General features: G+C 37.4%; 1 protein-coding gene across 1 annotated transcript; it reads left to right on the top strand.

The window, feature by feature from the left end:
• Positions 1 to 188: 188 nt before the first annotated feature.
• Positions 189 to 17,451, top strand: MCUR1 (mitochondrial calcium uniporter regulator 1). Its single transcript, XM_035318266.1, has 9 exons — positions 189 to 395; positions 658 to 771; positions 2,116 to 2,219; positions 4,772 to 4,873; positions 6,363 to 6,404; positions 8,628 to 8,699; positions 12,080 to 12,133; positions 13,252 to 13,366; positions 14,619 to 17,451. The coding sequence occupies exons 1-9, from the start codon at positions 296 to 298 to the stop codon at positions 14,672 to 14,674; spliced, it is 759 nt and encodes a 252-aa protein (XP_035174157.1). The 5' UTR covers positions 189 to 295; the 3' UTR covers positions 14,675 to 17,451.
• The last annotated feature ends 543 nt before the right edge of the window (positions 17,452 to 17,994 follow it).

The raw sequence follows: 17,994 nt of genomic DNA, 5'->3' as shown, positions 1-17,994 counted from the left end.
CTCTCTGCAAATATAAAGTACATTTCCTTTAAAAGCAGAACATGAACAAAAATAAGTGATGTCTGTCTGTCTGTCTGTCTCTGTCCGTCCCCATCATCCCCAATTCGCACAGGATCTGCCCGCCCGCCCCGCTGTCCTGTCTGCCGCCGCGCCGTGAACCACAGAGCCAACCCCGGATACGGAAGCGGACGCGGGCCGTAGCGGAAGGGAGGCGGCGGCTGGCCCAGCCATGGCTTTCCGGTAGCGGCGCCTTCCCCTCCTCCCTACCCCTCACCTCCGGTCGGCACCGGGCGGCATGGCCCGGGCCCCGGCGGCCGTGAGCGGCGGGAGGCGGGCGCTGCTGGTGCTGCGGCCTCGCGGCGCCCTCCCGCACCGTGCCGCCGCCGCCGCGTCACGTGAGCGCCGCGCGCCCCTCGGCCGCGATGGGGTGGGGGGAGAGAGGAGGGGGCGGGGAGGGGATGGGGGGGGGGGGGGGAAGCACCTCTTGGGTTTGGTGTCAAAGCCCATCGCAGCCTGTCGCGATAGTCAAAAGCCGTGCGTGTCTTAATACACGGCATCGTTAGGATGCTCGTAGGGAGCTCCCCAGTGGGGTGGATGCCCCTCGGTTCGCCGTTTCCTCATAAAAACGTGTTTTTTTCGGTGTTTTGTCTCCCCCAGGTGTCAGCACCTCCGCGCCCGTGTCCTCACAGGGCAAGGGCAGCGCCTCCCTGCTGGGGAGCAGAAGGCTCTTCTTCGACACTCATGCGCTGGTGTGCCTCTTGGAACAGAATGGTAACGTGCCCCAGACACGCAGCTTATCGTCCGTAAGGGGCTTTGTACAGAGCCTGGCTAATTGCCTCCCCTTGGCCTGTAGCGTTAGAGCTTCAGGTTTATGCGTTGTCTTCTGTACCTTCTGGGTTCCTACATCATCAGTGTACGGAGCCTTGAAGCACGTTGATAACACCCCAGTTGTCTCCGCCATCCCTCCTGGTACACCCAGCAGCCTTGTGGTGTCTAGCTGCCTGCCCCGCTAAACCGCAGCAGCGCACAACAATGTGTTGTAACAGGAGTGGAAACGGGCTGCCTGAAAAAATGCAGCTTTTGGGGTGGAGTGTAAGAATACTCTATGAAATACAGCTCTTCTTATGCTGAGACATAATGGAATACATTATTTTAGTTTCATTGTGATGTTGCTGAGGTGGGGAAGGTCAGCCCAGCTGAACTGATTTTTAATAGCTCGCTTTTCGGGAGAGGTCCCAGTCCCTTCCCCCCTAACGTGTGATTGCATCTCTTTATGTGCGCCAGCCTCATTCTCAGGGAAACATGCAGCTCTTTGCTTGATTAGTATTCTGAGACATTAATTTAACGAGCTCGTAGACCAGTTGTGTGAGCACCAAGACACATACAAAGTGGCAGGAGGAGGGGAAAGAATAGAGTGAGGAGGGCTGTCCATTTCTAGCAATGGCAAATGATTAATTCAGCTCAGCAATTGAAAGGAACTTGCTTTCAGACCTTATCTCTGCTTTCTGACACTAACCTGCTACATATTTGAAACAATCACGCTCTCTCTCCATAATTATTGAATCTTTTTCATGACACTTTCTCGTATGTTTTGAAAGTAGAAAAGTTGAGAGTATTTCTAGGGACTATGTTCTACAATAGTTCACAACATAGTTTAAAGGGCTTTTTCATGGTGACTCAGAGGCTGATAGGACTAAAAGCATTGAATTGCTGGGATTTGCATATCTTCACTGGTATACTTAGGGTATACTAAAAGTAGGTATCTGCTTTTGAAGGTCAGGATTCTTGTTGATAGAAATAACCACGTGAGAGATGACATTGCATAATACTTCTAGAAAAACTTTCAGCACTTCTTTTGCTGATATTGTAATGGTGCTATAATGGTGCTGTACTACATAAGTAGCTATACAGTGTCACAGGTGTCATTTTGGGGTGGAGGAGATGGGGTCTACTGCCTGGTTATGTTCTTTTGCTAGTGCTTTATGGAGAGAAGTATAGTCTTTTTTTATAGCTGACTTTTTTTCTTTAAATCTCATTATGAGTATTAGAAGATGGTATTTTCATAAGCTGTCCAAATGTTGGTATCTGAATGTTGCTACGTTTTGTCTTGCTCAGGGTTCACTACTCAGCAGTCGGAGGTGATTGTATCTGCATTAGTGAAAATCATGAACACCAACCTGGATATGATTTACAAGGACATGGTGACCAAAGTACAGCAGGTCAGCTCAAAGAAGCTGTGGGGTTAAAGTCAACTGAAATCTAGCATGTCTGCTAATGAAACACATGTTGCTATATTATTCGCTGTTAGATGCTGTATTTTTAAAATTTGAAAGTGAAGAACAAATACCCTATTTGACTGTTGAGTGTTGTCTTGAATTTCACAAACACTTATCGGAGTGTTGTGATGGACCTTGAAATTCAGGAACTGTGAGTTGGTGCACAATCCACAGATAGTTTGTTCTTTTCAGCCTTATTGTAACCTGAAATAGAATTACTGAGAAGGATTTTACACAGACTAGGAGGTACTCAATGCATTGATTTGAATAGTTATGGCTACTATATATATTCTTGTCTAGATATATAGCAACAATGTAAAGATTTCCCGTCATTTACCACCTGGTTATGTGGTCTTTCTTGATTTATCTTTCTGTCATAATGATACTAATATTGTATGAGAATTGAGTTGTTTCTTTATGTTTTTTTTTGTTTTTTTTTTTTTTTTAGTGTGTGGTTGGTGTAATTTTATATATTGGTAAAATACAGTCACAGTCTATTTTAGATGCTGCCACTGAAAGCTGTCTGTTTCCTTTGCATACATTGTTTGTAGTATCTTCTAAACCCACCCAGCATATATACATCTTGGTGGAAGTGAAGAAAACTTGCTTGGAAATAGAATGATAATGCTGAGTATCTACAGAGATCCTTCCTGGCTACCAGAAAGTTGCATAGACCCAGACTGAATTGTTAGCATTGAGGGAATGGTGGTTTCACCTGACAGGAATTCCCTGACATGTAAGCTAGTCAAGCGGACCATGCTGACAAGCACCATAGCTAAAGTACCACCTCTTAGGCTTCTCTGTGAGGCTGGGATTCACAGCCCCAAGTCACTTTCCAAACATAGACTCTTAACGCATTTCATAGTGACTGGGTCATCATCTTAAACAAGAGAAAACTGCAGCTGCTGTCTGTGTAGTATAATAGCCTTGGCACTGGACTGCCTCTTCAAGGAGTAGATTCTGCACCACCTTCCATCTAGGGAGGCTTCAGCCCATCTTTTCTAGCTCTTAGATTCCAGGCAAAGCAGATCTGAAAGCACTTCTTCCTGCACTGAATTTGTTCCACAGAAGATCAGAAAATACCATGTTAAAGGGAACCTTCCCACCCTGGTCGGTTGTGTTTTACAATAAGCAGTCACTGCATCTCTACCTCCTCCTATTCCCAACTTTTTGGAATGAAAGCAGAAGTTTTTTTTCCTTGTTTTGTGCTGAATTAGAAGTTGCTGCTGATGACAGACATTATATGAGAATGTGCTAGACGTAACCCTCGGGTCACTTTCTGACGTTAAGATTAAAATGTGCAAGTTTGTGTGGCACGCTCAGGAAGTGCATGTGTTGCCCTGAGTCCTGGGTAACATGATAAACCTGTAGTTTGTTAGAGTCTGAATGCGTAAGGGCTTATGCCACAAGAGAATGAAGAATTGGAAGAAGGTTTGAAAAACTGCAGATGTAGTTGTTGCTGTTAGCCCAAAGTTGGATATGTAAAAGCTGAAGCATTACACTAGACAGATAAAAGCCTTCATATGCACGTGTGTGTAGAGATGAGGAGGAGACAGAATATGGAAGAAGCTGTTCTCTGTTTTACTGGTTTCAGTCAAGAAGGGAGAGAATGAACGCAATACACATCAGGAATAAGAGAGGAGGCGTCCATTGCAGTATTCTTTCTGTAGATTTTTTGTGATAAATCCAGCATACTGACCCATTATTTTTTTCAAGTGCTGTAGTCAGGTAGGTGTCTCCAGATGTCACTTAGAAGTACTATGCCATAAATTAAAATAGCATTACCTGACAAAAGCGAAGGTAGAGTGCACTGTCAGGTTTGTAACGGTGTTAGTCCAGAATCAAAAGCAAGGGCCTACTTTTTAGAGGGTGGATATTTAGAGAAGAAAAGAGAGTCCCTGTTTGCATGTGGATAGTGTAGGATCTAGAACCATGTCTACAGACCTTCCCATCTTCTAAAGATGTGGAGGATGCTTGTATTTCTTCTGTCAATTTGATATAAAAGACTGAGAAGAGCATTTAGAAGCATGAATATAGTGCACAATTTTACTTAGCTGAGTAGAGTGAGCCTTCATGGAAGGGGATGTGGAACAGAGGGCAGTTACGAAAGAGTATGGTTGCACTGGGGAGTCTCGGCCTGAAAATCAGCTTTCCTCATTTAGCATGTGGACATCTCCTCTGTCCCTAATGCCCTTTCTAGCTTAAGAATTTGAATACTTGGAAGGAACTATTTTCTAGGCTATTAATTGAACTATTTTGATCCATGTTAGCACTGCTGATTTTTTTTTTTTTTCCAAACGTTACTAACATTTGAGCATAACTTGCTTATTCTGTCACTCTTGCTTAATTTATCTTGCCTTTTGAAACTGAGATAATTTCTAAAGCTGCAGGGTTAAAAATTTTAGAGTACCTGAATACCCTATTGTATTTGTATGTACATAGGAGAAAAAGCATTGTGGTTGTATGTTCTGAGGCTTTTCTTCCTTCTTTTAAAGGAGATCGCTCTTCAGCAAGTAATGTCCCATATTGGCGCAGTGAAAAAGGACATGATTATTTTGGAAAAAAGTGAATTTTCAGCACTCCGTTCAGAAAATGAGGTAAAAATCAGTATCTTGGAATTCTAGTGCTTGCTTATTTTTTCTAATGATGTAAAGAAGTGTTTTGTACCCAGGAGGTCTACTTGGGTGCTAATACAGTTAAACACCTCCATTGATGACCTCATGAAGGGACAGAGCACACCCTTTGCAAGTTTGCAGGTGCTACAAGGCTGGGAGGAGTGGCTGACCCACCAGACTGTTGATGTCCCTCCAGATGGCAACACGACAGTCTGGGGAAATAGCTGCAAGAGCTGGGAATGTTTAGCTTAGAAAAAGAGTAGGATCTCATCACTGTGTACAAATACTTGAAAGGTAGGTATAGTGATGATGGAGACACACTTTCCACTGGTGTCCAGTGACAGAAAATTGGATAATTGACCCAGATGGAAATGCAGGAAATTCCATTTGAACATAAGAAAAACCTTTTTAACTGTACGGTTGGTTGAACACTGAAATAGGATACGTGGGGAGGCTGTGAAGTCCCTGTCCTGGAGATAATCAAAACCCAACTGGACGTGGCCTCGAGCAGCTTGCTCTAGTTGTCTCTGCTTCGAGCTTTGAGACAGGACGGTCTCCAGAGATCCAATCCTGGTTCAGCATTTCTGGGATTCTGTGATTATTTTTTTTTTAAACTCTGTAACATGATCTCATGTTTTGTCTATATTTAGCCAAAAAGAAGGTACAGTAAGGATATATGGCAAGAGGAGAGTCAGGTCACATGTTATTTCATCAGCTCATAGATACGGCTAACTGAACAGACACAGAACAACATAGGTTAAAGGGATCCTTGTAGATCCTTGCAGGTTGCTAGTTCATGCACAATTGAAGGAAACAAAATAGATAATCCACTACAACTAGAAGTATTCCTATTTCATGTGTCTTTTGAAATAAAGAAAGTGATAGAATAATCTGGGTTGGAAGGGACCTCTAGAGACCGTGAGGGAGTTGATGGCTGCAGTATGATTGTCATGTAGCTGCCTCATCTTGAGGCTGAACAAACCCCCTCTCTCTCCCTGCTGCCCACCCCTACCTTGTGTGCTCCATCCTCCCATCATCTTGGTGGCTCTCAGCTCATCTTGCTCCAGCATGTCAACATCTGTCTTGTACCAGGGAGAGCCTAAAGCTGGACACAGCTCGATGCAGACTCAAAAATGCTAAATATGGGGGAATAATCATTTACCTTTGGCTGTGTTTACTTTTACTAAAACCTCCTATACATTTGGCCACCTTTACTGCTGTGGGGCATTGCTATTTTCTGTATTGTGCTGCTGGTTGGAAATGTGTAGTGCTGAGTGACTGCGCATCTGTGTATGCGTGGATATATCTATACATGTACTGAGGATGTAGATAGTAAAACCATGTTCATTCTGCCTTCCTTTTCACATGATGGATTATATTTTTTGCTACTTATGGTTGCTCATTCATTAGTATTTCTAGATTGTGGTGGTTTGTATATAATAACAAAATATACCCTTTTCTGCTCTCCCAGAAAATAAAACTTGAACTCCAGCAGATAAAGAAGCAAGTCATGGTAAGATACTCTACCAATATAATTAAGAATTAACACCTATCTAATTTGCTTTAAAAGTAATTGTTGCTCTTATGGTTTTATTCTAAAATTTGTGCTTGATTACTGTGATATATAGGATACTGAAACAGAAATTGATGTTACAGTATGGGCTGCAGCAAAGTCAGTTTCATGCATACTTAATTAATGTTGACAACTGTAAACAATTCATCACTGAGTGGTGAAGAAAAAACTACCTGAAGACTTTTTCTTTAACTCAGGCTCAGAAAATAGGTAGCTGCCATGTCATGATTAAGGCTGAATGATGTTCTGTATTTAGGATTGCTTATCATATTCAAAATGCAACACACTTTCAAAATTACAGCACTTACTAATTGGCTATAGTATTCTCTTTTCCTGAAGATTTATCTGTTAGCTGTTCAGAACTTAAAATCATTTTTAAATGGCTTCTTTAAGCTGCTAAGTTTGGGACCATTATGTTTGGTCCCATTTGTTTGTGAACAAGTGACCTTAGCAAGAAAACAGACTCTTTGGAGGAAGCAAATCTAGTAATTATCCACAGATTCTTATTCTTACTAGAGTTAAAGATTAATGCTGCCTCTGTTCTTTGTTTGCTTAAGTAACATTCCAAATAGCTTTCTACCATCAAAATCAAGATCGTCTCAAAACCTATAACTTAGATGAATGTGTAGTCATAAGCAGCTTTTACACAGAAAGAAAAAATTCTTGCAAGAAGCACCAAGATTGGAAACTGGGTAACTCTTAACCGTTCATTGGCAATATGGTCGTCGTCTTCAGAAGTGCTGTTTCTTGTTGTGATAGCCTTCTTACCTGGGAAGATGGAGCACCCTTCCCACCATGGGATTTGCCAGTGAAACTGTCAGAATATTATCAAGTTAGCTGACAATGTGATCAAGTTGAGCTTAGTGCCCTCCTTGTCATTTCTTCTTTATTATCTTCAATTCTTCTTTGCTATGTTAACTCCAAAAGAGGACATAAATTTTCCAGGGCTAGTCTCATGTGTTTTATATTATGCGGTGAAGTGCTTAATGCATCCAGGCTTTCAGTATACCAGTTTTTAAAATGGTCAGCATCTGATTTTTGACTTGTAACTTATTTTTGTGCAAGGAAAAAAAAATAAAATGAGTTAGTATATTCACTGGTAGAATACGGAGGATCTGAGTCATCTTTTTTTTTAAAGCAAGATATCTTAAATGTAACTTTTATCTGTATATATAAAATGATTTGCCCTTGCAATAATTACATTTGCTCATACTTTTTCATCTGAAAGACAGAATGACATAATGTAGTAAAAGATAAAGGAAAAAAATATTTCAGACTTTTCAATTTCATTAAATTGTAACACATGCTGTAATGACATCGAATTACAATGCAGTTAAAGTTCAAAAATTCTAGCATAGAAACTGAGTAATTATTGTTCATATTGATCTAATGAAGTCTTGACTAGCTGACATTGGTCTACTTGAGAGATGCTTGCTTGTTTTTAAACTGTAGAATATCCCAGAGCATCATCAAACTCTTGCTTCTCCCACACATTCATTAGATCAGCGGTTTGCCTCATGACAAACTGTCAGCTGGCTGGAATTCCTGCTGGGAGGTTGCATTAAAATGGCAGCTGTCACTGCAAGAAATAGGAATCACTTGGAGCTATCCATGAAGTGAAGTACATAATTTAGCGGTAGTTTAAAAAGTTAGAAATTTAAAATATAATAAACATTTTCTAAGTTCCAAGATATCTGTAGCTGTTTTCTCTGAAAGCCCTAGATGTAATCCTTAGAAATGGATTTTCTTTAAAATTGTAATGTTGGAAACTGCTTTTATCGTTATCTTGAGCATCAAAATTCCTTCACAGAAATCCATCTTACAAGTGTACCTAGGCATGGATTTCTGAAATCAGTGAGTCATGGGATATGACGCGTTCCTAGCACTTGCAGAAGGATGTGCTCTCAGTCAGCTGCTGTTTTCAGTGTTTTGGTGTAAAAGCAGTTTAGTTTTTGACTCATTTCAGTGAGAATGAATTCATACTACAGAACATGAGTATTTCCATGGGGAAAGGTTAGAACATTTGTACTTTGAAAAAAGATGCACACTGTGTGTCTTAGGAATCAATCTGCTCTCTAATTAAGGAAAGGCACAATATATTTGTCTAACTTCTTATGCTCATGAATAAATAGAAATTCATGCTAATCAATTTTTTCCCATTAGGATGAAATTACCAAAGTGCGTGCAGATAACAAATTGAACCTAAACCTAGAAAAGAGCAGAGTAAAAGAATTGGTAAGTTTTGTTTGCATTCTTCTAGAAACATCCAAACATTGAATAATCTCCTAATTTGGGTAGGAGTATAATTTTCATATTAATCTGTGGTATTGTTCATTTTAGATTTTGTATCTATATTATTACTATTGATTTTTGCATTTAAATATGCTGACTAGCCACCTGAAGATTTTTCATGTTGTTAGTATAGCTCTATTTTCACACTGAATTAAGCATCTGCGTTTCATTAAACTTGTCATCACTGAAGAAGTATTGTTTCCCTATAGCTAGAGAATTTAGTGTGGCTAGTTTGTCAGGCATTACCTATTGTGAAAATAGTTGGGGTTGATTTTTATTGTAACTGATACTGATTAGGGTTGTTTTAAAGATATGGGTTGTTTTAAACTTTGAAATATCTAGTAGAGCTGAATTCACATCCTCTTTAATTAGAGTAACTTAGATGAAAAACTAGAAGATACATTTTTGCACTATATATAGCACTCTAAATAGAAATCTATTCCCGTAGATCGCTTGAAGAGCTTTTAGGATCTCAAATCAAATAATCTAAATAGAAAGATTTTTCAGTGGCACTTTACTACAAATTTTATTTCTTATTCAGTCCTATTCTCGCAAGTGCATAATGAAGTAATACCTGCAGTCTAGGCAATAAGAACTGTTAAAGTACAAGTCATCTAACTCTTGCGTGTGCCCCTTGAAGTAATTCACAGTGATTATTAGTTCAGGTAACAGTTCAGTCGGTGATTGAGTATAATGACTAACAGCCTGTTACCCCTGGTATATGTTTGAATAAAATACAATTTGAGCAGATAAAGTCCACTTTTAAAGATCAATACTTTATGCTGGTGATTGGTTGCTGTTTTTCTTTTTTAAACAACTTCATATCAAATGTATTAATTGTGTGGATCCAAAGCTTTGCAATTTTTGGGGCTTCAAAAAACCTATTTAAACACATTTCACAGGTGATGAATTAGGTACTAACATTTCCTTGTGTATTTGTATAGAACCCTGAAATCTGGACTTCGTTGCTTATAACACTGCATCACTTTAGCTGCCTCCCAGGAAAAGCAAGCCTTGCAGCTGTGAATTTTCTGTTAAGGAAGTTGATTAACTTAGTCTGTCATGCAACTACAGTTTCATAGTTTCTGTCAAAACTACTCCTTACTCCCAACACTCCCCTACTTTAATTGCCAGCTTTGTCATGCATGAACAGAAAAGAAAAAATGCAGACAGATACAGAGCAGGTTGTACCATATATGCTGAGCTGGGGAGAAGAACATAATCCAATATTTTCTGTAGCAGAGCATCATTATAATATTTACTTGGATGCTAACGTGACTTACGACTGAATGTCTATCTTTGTGAGAATAAGACTCAGGTTATTGAAGCTTACTGTCCTTCTTACAGAAATATTATTCAGAAGAGAAACATCCTAAGTTTAAATTGATTTAACCTTACGTACTTTAAGTACAAAGTTCTTATGCTTCAGTTCTGCTTCGACTAAACGCTGAAAGAGAGTATCTTAAGTTGTCAACACTGATGTCGGCCATTTTTAATGTTTTGAACTCTAAATGCTTTATCTGAATAAGTTAGCTCCACTTTACATTTCCTAGTGAATTCTTTGTTGCTTAATGCACATCTGCTTGTGCCCTGATTTATGTCTGCGATGATATAGATGCAATTTAGAAACTTGAAGTACAGTACAGATTTCTATTTATATTCATATTGTTCATGCATCACAGTGCCTCTAAGCTGGCTGTTTAAAAATATCAAGATGCATCTGACAAAACTGAATTTTCTCTGCATTGTGGAAAAACATGTGGACTTAAGGGGAAATCTCCCTGTTTAATTTCAGGGTGGGGTTAACCTTGCCTTTCCTCTTTCTGTACTTGTGTTATTACAGATTTGTGTTGATTCTTCATCGGAAAAGGGTGTATTTCACTTTCTTAAAGTGAAATTTGAAATCCATGTGTTTGACTTAGGGAGCTCTAGCCCCAAGGCAAACTTGAACAAATAAGAAAGAAGGTTGCAGAATATAAATTATTCTAAAAAAGAAGTCTGTTTGTCCAGCAACATCTATTTAAACAGAAATTATTTCAATCCATTACAGTTTATTTTAAACATACTAATATTTTTGATAGTGATGATCAGTTTATTAATGAGGCATTGTTCTTACGTGAAATTTTATTTCAAACCTGATTTTAAATCATTCTTCTATAAGTGTTGCCATCTTACCACTTTTAGACATTTTAGATAAATACACATTTCCGTTTTTTTCTTTTCCTTGTCTTAAATTTGTAGAATTCAGCAAAAAATGTTTCATGAACTGTAGATATGCTATTATTTGTCTCTCCTTTTCCACATTTTTAGCCTTGTGCTATTTCTTGATCTTTAGATCAGTCAAAAGTCCAAATATTGCTCTAGATATTTGAGAGATTTTTTCAATGCTGAGGCATAGATTAATCTGAGTTTAATATTAAAGTGAAATAAGCTTCCAGACTGGAGGAAAAATAAAGTGACTTTCCACGTGGGAATGTCAACAGATGAGGTTATTGCTGTGTAACCGAGCATTCTGAGATGGGAGCCCGATGACCTTAATACTCTGCACTGTAGACTGGTGGTTTAGCAGCTGTTCTATGAATAATTAAAATTGCTCCAGTAGTGGATAGGAACCATTACATATGTCATATCATGTCTGTTCATGAGTAAGAAAGGTACCCTGCCTTAAAGGTATGCTTCTTTAATCTTATTTTACCTTTTCTTGAATCCAAATAACCATAGCTTACAAATAAGCCACAGCTTCTGATGTTCCACAAATAAATGGCTTAACATGGGATAAGTGATCTGTATTTACCAAATACAGCATTTTAATGTTGTTCCTTATGTATTGTTCCGACCGTTTCAAATGGTGAACACCCATAATGCTGGTGAAACATCTTTAATCGCTGAGTTTGCCATGATCATTTAAAAGCTGTATGCCCCTTGCTGAAGAAAGCGGATGATGTATAACTTCTTGGTGTTTGTGTGCTCGGTGGGTTAGTTAACTGTTCCAGAGTTGTTCTTTAGAATCATAGTTTTTTGTCAGAAATGTAAATCTGCTAACTTTTCTGCCATCATTAATGTATATCATTGTTGTAGATGATGATTGTCTTGGACTTGTTGCACTTTGCAGTTCAGAAGAGAGGTTGAAAACCTGTCTGAATTCTGCTTTCTAAAGGACAGCAGTCATCCTACAATACTTTCTCAAGTGTTGTCAGACAACATTCTTTTTCAGATCATTTATTTTTTTAAGAACTTGGAAACAAAGAAGTACACATTTAAATGTGGGGAAGAGGTTTAAAGACAATATCATGTTTATTCTTTTCTTTTTTTCCCCTTTTCAGTATTCACTCAATGAAAGAAAACTACTTGAAATGAGGACAGAAATAGTGGAATTGGTAAGGACTTGGTAGCTAATCATATAAAAAAGCTTTTTATACTCATGTTATAGACCAGGTATTCTTTGTGAAGTTGCTCATGTGCTTAGACACTTTCATGTACAAAATGTCATTGAGATTTATTATTTACCCATGCGTTTCCATATTAGTACAGCTGACTGAAGTGTCTACAGAACAAAAAGGTTTTAATGTATTTTATTAGATTTCCTCTGTGTCTATATAAACTGTTCAGTGGTCACTTTGTTTTGAAACTCCATGCACGTAGTATTTTCTCTAGACAGAATTTTACATAAGTTCTTCTGAAATCAATGATTTTTTCCATGATCAGTGTGACACTACTAGACTGATTTGGCTTCATTTCAGGGGGAGGCTTTTACTAAGCTCTTTGTCTTCATTTTGTTTTATTTCTGTACTATAGGGAATTAGCCATAGGAGGAAGTCTGGCAGTAAATCATTAACAAATCATTAACTGATTGACAATGTTTCAGTAGTGCTGATTTGAAAATATCAGCACCGTGGCAGTTGTTGTTCTGAGTTCACAAGTCTTGTCTTTCAGTCTTTTCTGAGTAATAACTCCATCCCATTTTTTTCACAGAAGCTTGGTCTTCTGTCATAATCAGATTCTGAAGTCTGTCTATCACTGTTTTAGTGGTAGAATTCATTGGAAGATGAAGAAATGCTTTTTACATCAGAAGACCAATTCTTAGTGTTTCTAACGATCCATAAATTTTCATGCTCCAGTATGTTTCTGTCACAAGAGGCTCTTTGACATCTCAATAACTATTATAATTGAGCAGTGACTTGAACATCTGTGGGCCAAGTGACAGATTAAAGTTAATGATTATGCTGATAGATTGAGAGAAGAAGGCATCCAGTTCTTCCCTTTTCTAGATTACGTGTTAGGAAGCATGTAGTCATGTAAGTTTACCAAGTTCACCAAATTGTTCAGTTTCTTGGATATAGTAAGCCAGGAAGGAACTTGTTTTGCTTTGAATGTAAATTATTTCATTAACACACATTTAAGGAGAAGTCAGAAATGCAACCTAAAGGAATGGGTTACATTTCTAAATTAACTCAGAACTGTTCAAATTGTTTACGCTTGTTGCTTTGTTTTCCAGCATGCACAACAAGATCGAGCTCTGACCCAAACAGACAGAAAAATAGACACAGAAGTTGCAGATCTAAAAACAATGCTTGAATCACATAAACTTGATAATATTAAGTATTTGGCAGGTAAGGAATCTGATGTTGAAATTATTAAGCCTAGCAGCGTTTTTGCAAACTTATCGGTTGACTGTATTCATGAAGGCCCTAATTCAAGTAACATACCTGAAGTAGTCGCAGTTGATATCAGCAAGATTATTTGTGTACTTAACTTAGAGAAAGTTTTCTATGATTTGCAGCTTCATTTTGCACAGGCTGTGGCTGTGTGCTTTTCCCCTTCTTTATACTGTAATAGTAATGTGTGAGAGAAATCTAAAAGACTGGCCGTCAATAAGGGTCAAAAAGTTTATGTATGCCTGACATAATTTAAAAAAGCAGCCTGCTGCATGGGTTTCTAGGGCTTCTTTGTTGGAGCTCTGTCTACAAAATGGAACAATTCTGGCTTTTTGACCATTCATTACTACATTCCTTAAATGCTCATTTTTCAGGCATGTATGTTAGAAAAAATACATTATTGCTCTAGGTAAATTCAATATTTTGACATTTTTCAGCTGAGTATGCAGTGCTATTAAATGAACAAGTTAACAGTAGAAGTTATTCTTCTGATTTAGACTTTTTGATTATTCTTTCACAATAGGTTTTATCATAAGGATATTATGTCTATTCATAGTACTGTACTTCAGGGATATCCTTTCACAGTGAACCATTACTGTAAAATAGAAGGCAATTTATTAAAATGAAAAGAAATTATTTTCCCCACTATTCCTATTCAAAAAAGTGTTGAATTCCACATGGAAGTAAAACTAAATACATCAAACAAAGATTTACTTCATGTGCTACTGTTTGCAGACAATGGCAAAAATCTTGTGTATTTCTAGAAACCAAAAGTTGATTTCATTCAATAGAAATTTAAAGATACAAATCGATAAGCCTCATTAAAGTAATTTGCATTTATTTGTGTGAATACTTGACTGTGATTTAATAATCCTGTTATTCAGTTCTTCATTTTACAACTGTAACTTGCCAAATTGATCTTTTTTTTTTTTTTGAAAAGTAAGCAACTAAGGCGTTATTCCAATTTTTTGAGTCTTCCAGACCATTTTTCCTGCATCCTTTTTCTCTTCCTTTGTCGTTTTTGTGCCCCTCTGCCTTGAAATTGTTTGTGTTTTTAAGTTAAAAACCTTATTTTCTGACATGGGAAAGGAGTAGTGATTACACCTTTAATATTGTAGCCAGATGTATACTTAGTTTTCTGAAGAAGTGTTCTAAGAGCTAATGATTCATTGTCTCTGTTTTCTTTCCTGCTTTTATTTTCTTTCAGGTTCAGTATTTACATGTCTTACAGTAGCACTGGGATTTTACCGTTTATGGATATAATAAAGCATCAATTTAAAGGGACTTCTACTGTCTTGCTTTCTGAAAAAGAAAGACATTTTATCTTTGCCTGGACTCCAACCAAGTCTTGAATGTTTTATGTATTTTTCCGTGAAGCGGACTATATTGAGAATGTAACCAAAGACGTGCCTAGGAACAAACTGTACATATGTTGTGCATATTTTGAAAGTTACCTCTGATCAAAGCATGGTGTAAGCACTTCTGCTGTTTCCCTTCACTCTCAACTGCAGTACACCTTGCTGTTAAAGTGCCACATAAAGACGGGCATTCATACCAGTTGTATAGGGCTGCATGCTGTAGAGAACAATCTATAGGAGTTATGTTCCGTTGTCTATTTAGACATGCTTACCAGAGTCAACTGCATGTATTGGACTGGAATTGTGATTATTAACATAAAACTGAAACTACGTTTTGTGGCTCGGAGACACTCTCGTGTAAGTAGGATTTGTGTTCACTGAATCACGCTTACTTCTTACTTGTTCATTCAGCTGTTATGATCAAATATGTCTTGCAATTTTTATAATAATACAGTCATCAGCTTGTTTTTCAGATGACCAATCATCTTTCACGATAGCAGTGTTTGCTGCTAGTTTTGTTTGTAATATATTTGTAGAGTGGTTTGTTTGTTTACTTGTTTTTACTAACTTGCCTTTGGTACATATTAAAAATCTGATACTCATTCCATATGCTAACTGTTAACCACTGTAACTGGAAGTTTGAAATGCAGTAAAATACACTAGTGTTATTTTTATGGTTAAATGACACAAACTGTCTCTGGTGCTGCTTCCTTTATGGAAAGGCATTGATGCTTCTAGACAGGGAGAAGATTTTTAGCTGGTGATTATGAAGCACCGTCATACGTGAGGGAACTGCAATACTCTGGTTTTTGCTTTTCTTGCTTTATTTCAGAAAAAAAAAAAGAAAATGGTTCTTCCAATGTGGAACTTTGGTAGTGATTATAATGATGAAAGCAGTAATGAAGACTGAAAGGATATTTAATCCCATTCTGTGCAAGCCCATGTGTACTAATAAATGCAACTAAAAGCTATGAAGGAAAGTGTCTAGTATATCCAGACACGTACATCATTCCTCTACTGATGAAACAACAGGTTTATTAACAGGGCTGTCATCTGTGCTCCTTCCATTAAGAGAAATTTCATAATCTTACCTCTTAGAGGAGAACAGCGTGCACTAGTAACAAATGCTGTTAGAGCACAATCATGGCTTTGCTTTTTGAAAGTAAAGCTGTTTGGCTACTTTGTGCCTGTACAGTAGTAACCGTTTAAGTAACCATTTAACTTTCTTGGTGGTTGGAAGTGCCAACTTCGATTGTATGTAAGAGAGGAGGAAGAGATGGATGCCTGTAACAATACTATACTGGCCTGAAATAAATAATTTTGGATATTTTGTAGAGTTATGCTGAGTTTTCATTATTAATGCAACTTCTTAAATGAATTTGCAATCTTTTGAATTTTTTAAAGTAGTTCACTGTTACTGAGACTGTTAATGCTAAGAAGTAGCAAAGTCAACAGCCACTATAACACTGAAAAAGAAAGAAAAGTCAATATAGATGGTTATTTCACAGTAATAATTTTCCTTGTGCTAACTTAACAGCCTCTCTAAATTGAATTAATCTATATTCCAGATCTTCACTTGTTTTGTTTAAAAAGAAAAAAAAAAAAAAAAAAAAAGAACATTTTTTTTTTATAGGACTTGGTACGTTCTCAAATAGAGAAGCTGTAGCTTAATTTTAGGAATATCTTGATTCCTATCTTCGCAGAATAGTGTCTGTGTAATCAGTACATCTTTACCTGTATACCTGAGCATAAATAGTTGCTTAAGTTATTCTTAATTAGCAAAGTCAGAAAAAATAGCACTTCTTGGTGAGTGTTTTGAACTAGCAATGACGTTAATATGTTGTTCAGGAAAAAAAGAAAATAATAATTATTTCCTAATGGAAAATCTGATTTCTTGCTCTGATTTGAAAGATAATTTAGCAATTGTTTTAACACATGAATCACATTTATTGGAGTTCCAAAAGGTAGAATTTACACTTGAAAATGAATGGATGGATTTCCTTTCAAAGAAGTATTTAAACTTAAAAAACAAACACCACCACCAACAAAAACCTTTTGATACAGGAAGGAAGCAAATACATCAGGGTACTGCTAAATATCTCTTGGAAAGCAACAGTGAGTGTCAAATGATCACTGAATTAATAACTATGAGACCGAAGTTGGTACTCTTCCCTTTTTTTTTTTTTTTCTGTAAGATTTTTCTGCACCATGTTTTGTAATGTTTAGTATCAGAAGCAATTAGATGTACAGAAATACTTTTTGGTTCTCTGATTTCAGATTTTGATTTTCAAAGATTTTCAAAAAATGTGAAAAATACTGTTTAAAAACCTGAAGTTGATCCTAAAGTTTCCTTGTGTTTTGTAGAGCAAAGGGATACAGAGGTCTTTCAAAACTGTATTTATTTGTAATATGTTAATGAGAACATATGGAATTTAACTGCTTGTCTGTCTAGCTTTACCTCTTGTTTTCAGTAAAAACCTGTGAGGGAGCCATCTCCAATTTACTGGTATTAAATGAGGTGTTTACTTTCACTAAACTGTTACTGACAGTCATTACTGTTAAATCACATGCTGTTTAGCCTGCCCTCTATTGGAGGTGCTGATTGCATCATTCATTTCCCAGAATATTGAAGAGTTATTCATAAAAACATGAGCTGACAAATAAAGACTTATTTTTAATATAGGTATGAAGTCTGCTTTGTGTTTTTTTTCTACACACCAGTGTTTTGCATACTAATTCCAATACTTCTTTTATAAGCCTTATTCTGGTAGTGAACTCTTCATAAACTTCTGAACTCTTCATAAATGTGAAATCCTACCTCCTTGCACTTATTTACAACTCCTATTCACTTTGAAGACAGCATACTGTTACCTGCCTCCTATGTTTTTTGACTTACACATACTACTTAAGTGAAAAATGGCTTTTCTTTTTTCTTCATACCTTTGCTGCCATCTATAGACCTGGCACATGAAAACTGTTTCCTTGCTTTTGTTGTGTTTCGTTTTCTGCAGTTAGCTGAATTCCTGTGACTTGTTCCCTTGAACTACTAATTGCAAGGCATGAGCAAAACTTGCTTTTGCATCTTCCACCGAGTTTCCAGGAATCAAGTGGATTATCTTTATTATGATTTTGAAAATGATCAATGAAATGATCAGTGAAATGATCAATTGAAAATGATCTGCTACGGCACTTGGATGTGCACAAGTCGATGGGGCCGGATGGGAT

This window comes from Oxyura jamaicensis, chromosome 2 (assembly GCF_011077185.1).
Source record: "Oxyura jamaicensis isolate SHBP4307 breed ruddy duck chromosome 2, BPBGC_Ojam_1.0, whole genome shotgun sequence".
NCBI lineage: Eukaryota > Metazoa > Chordata > Aves > Anseriformes > Anatidae > Oxyura > Oxyura jamaicensis.
Note: the sequence above shows the minus strand (reverse complement) of the source record. Positions and strands in the feature narration are given on the sequence as shown.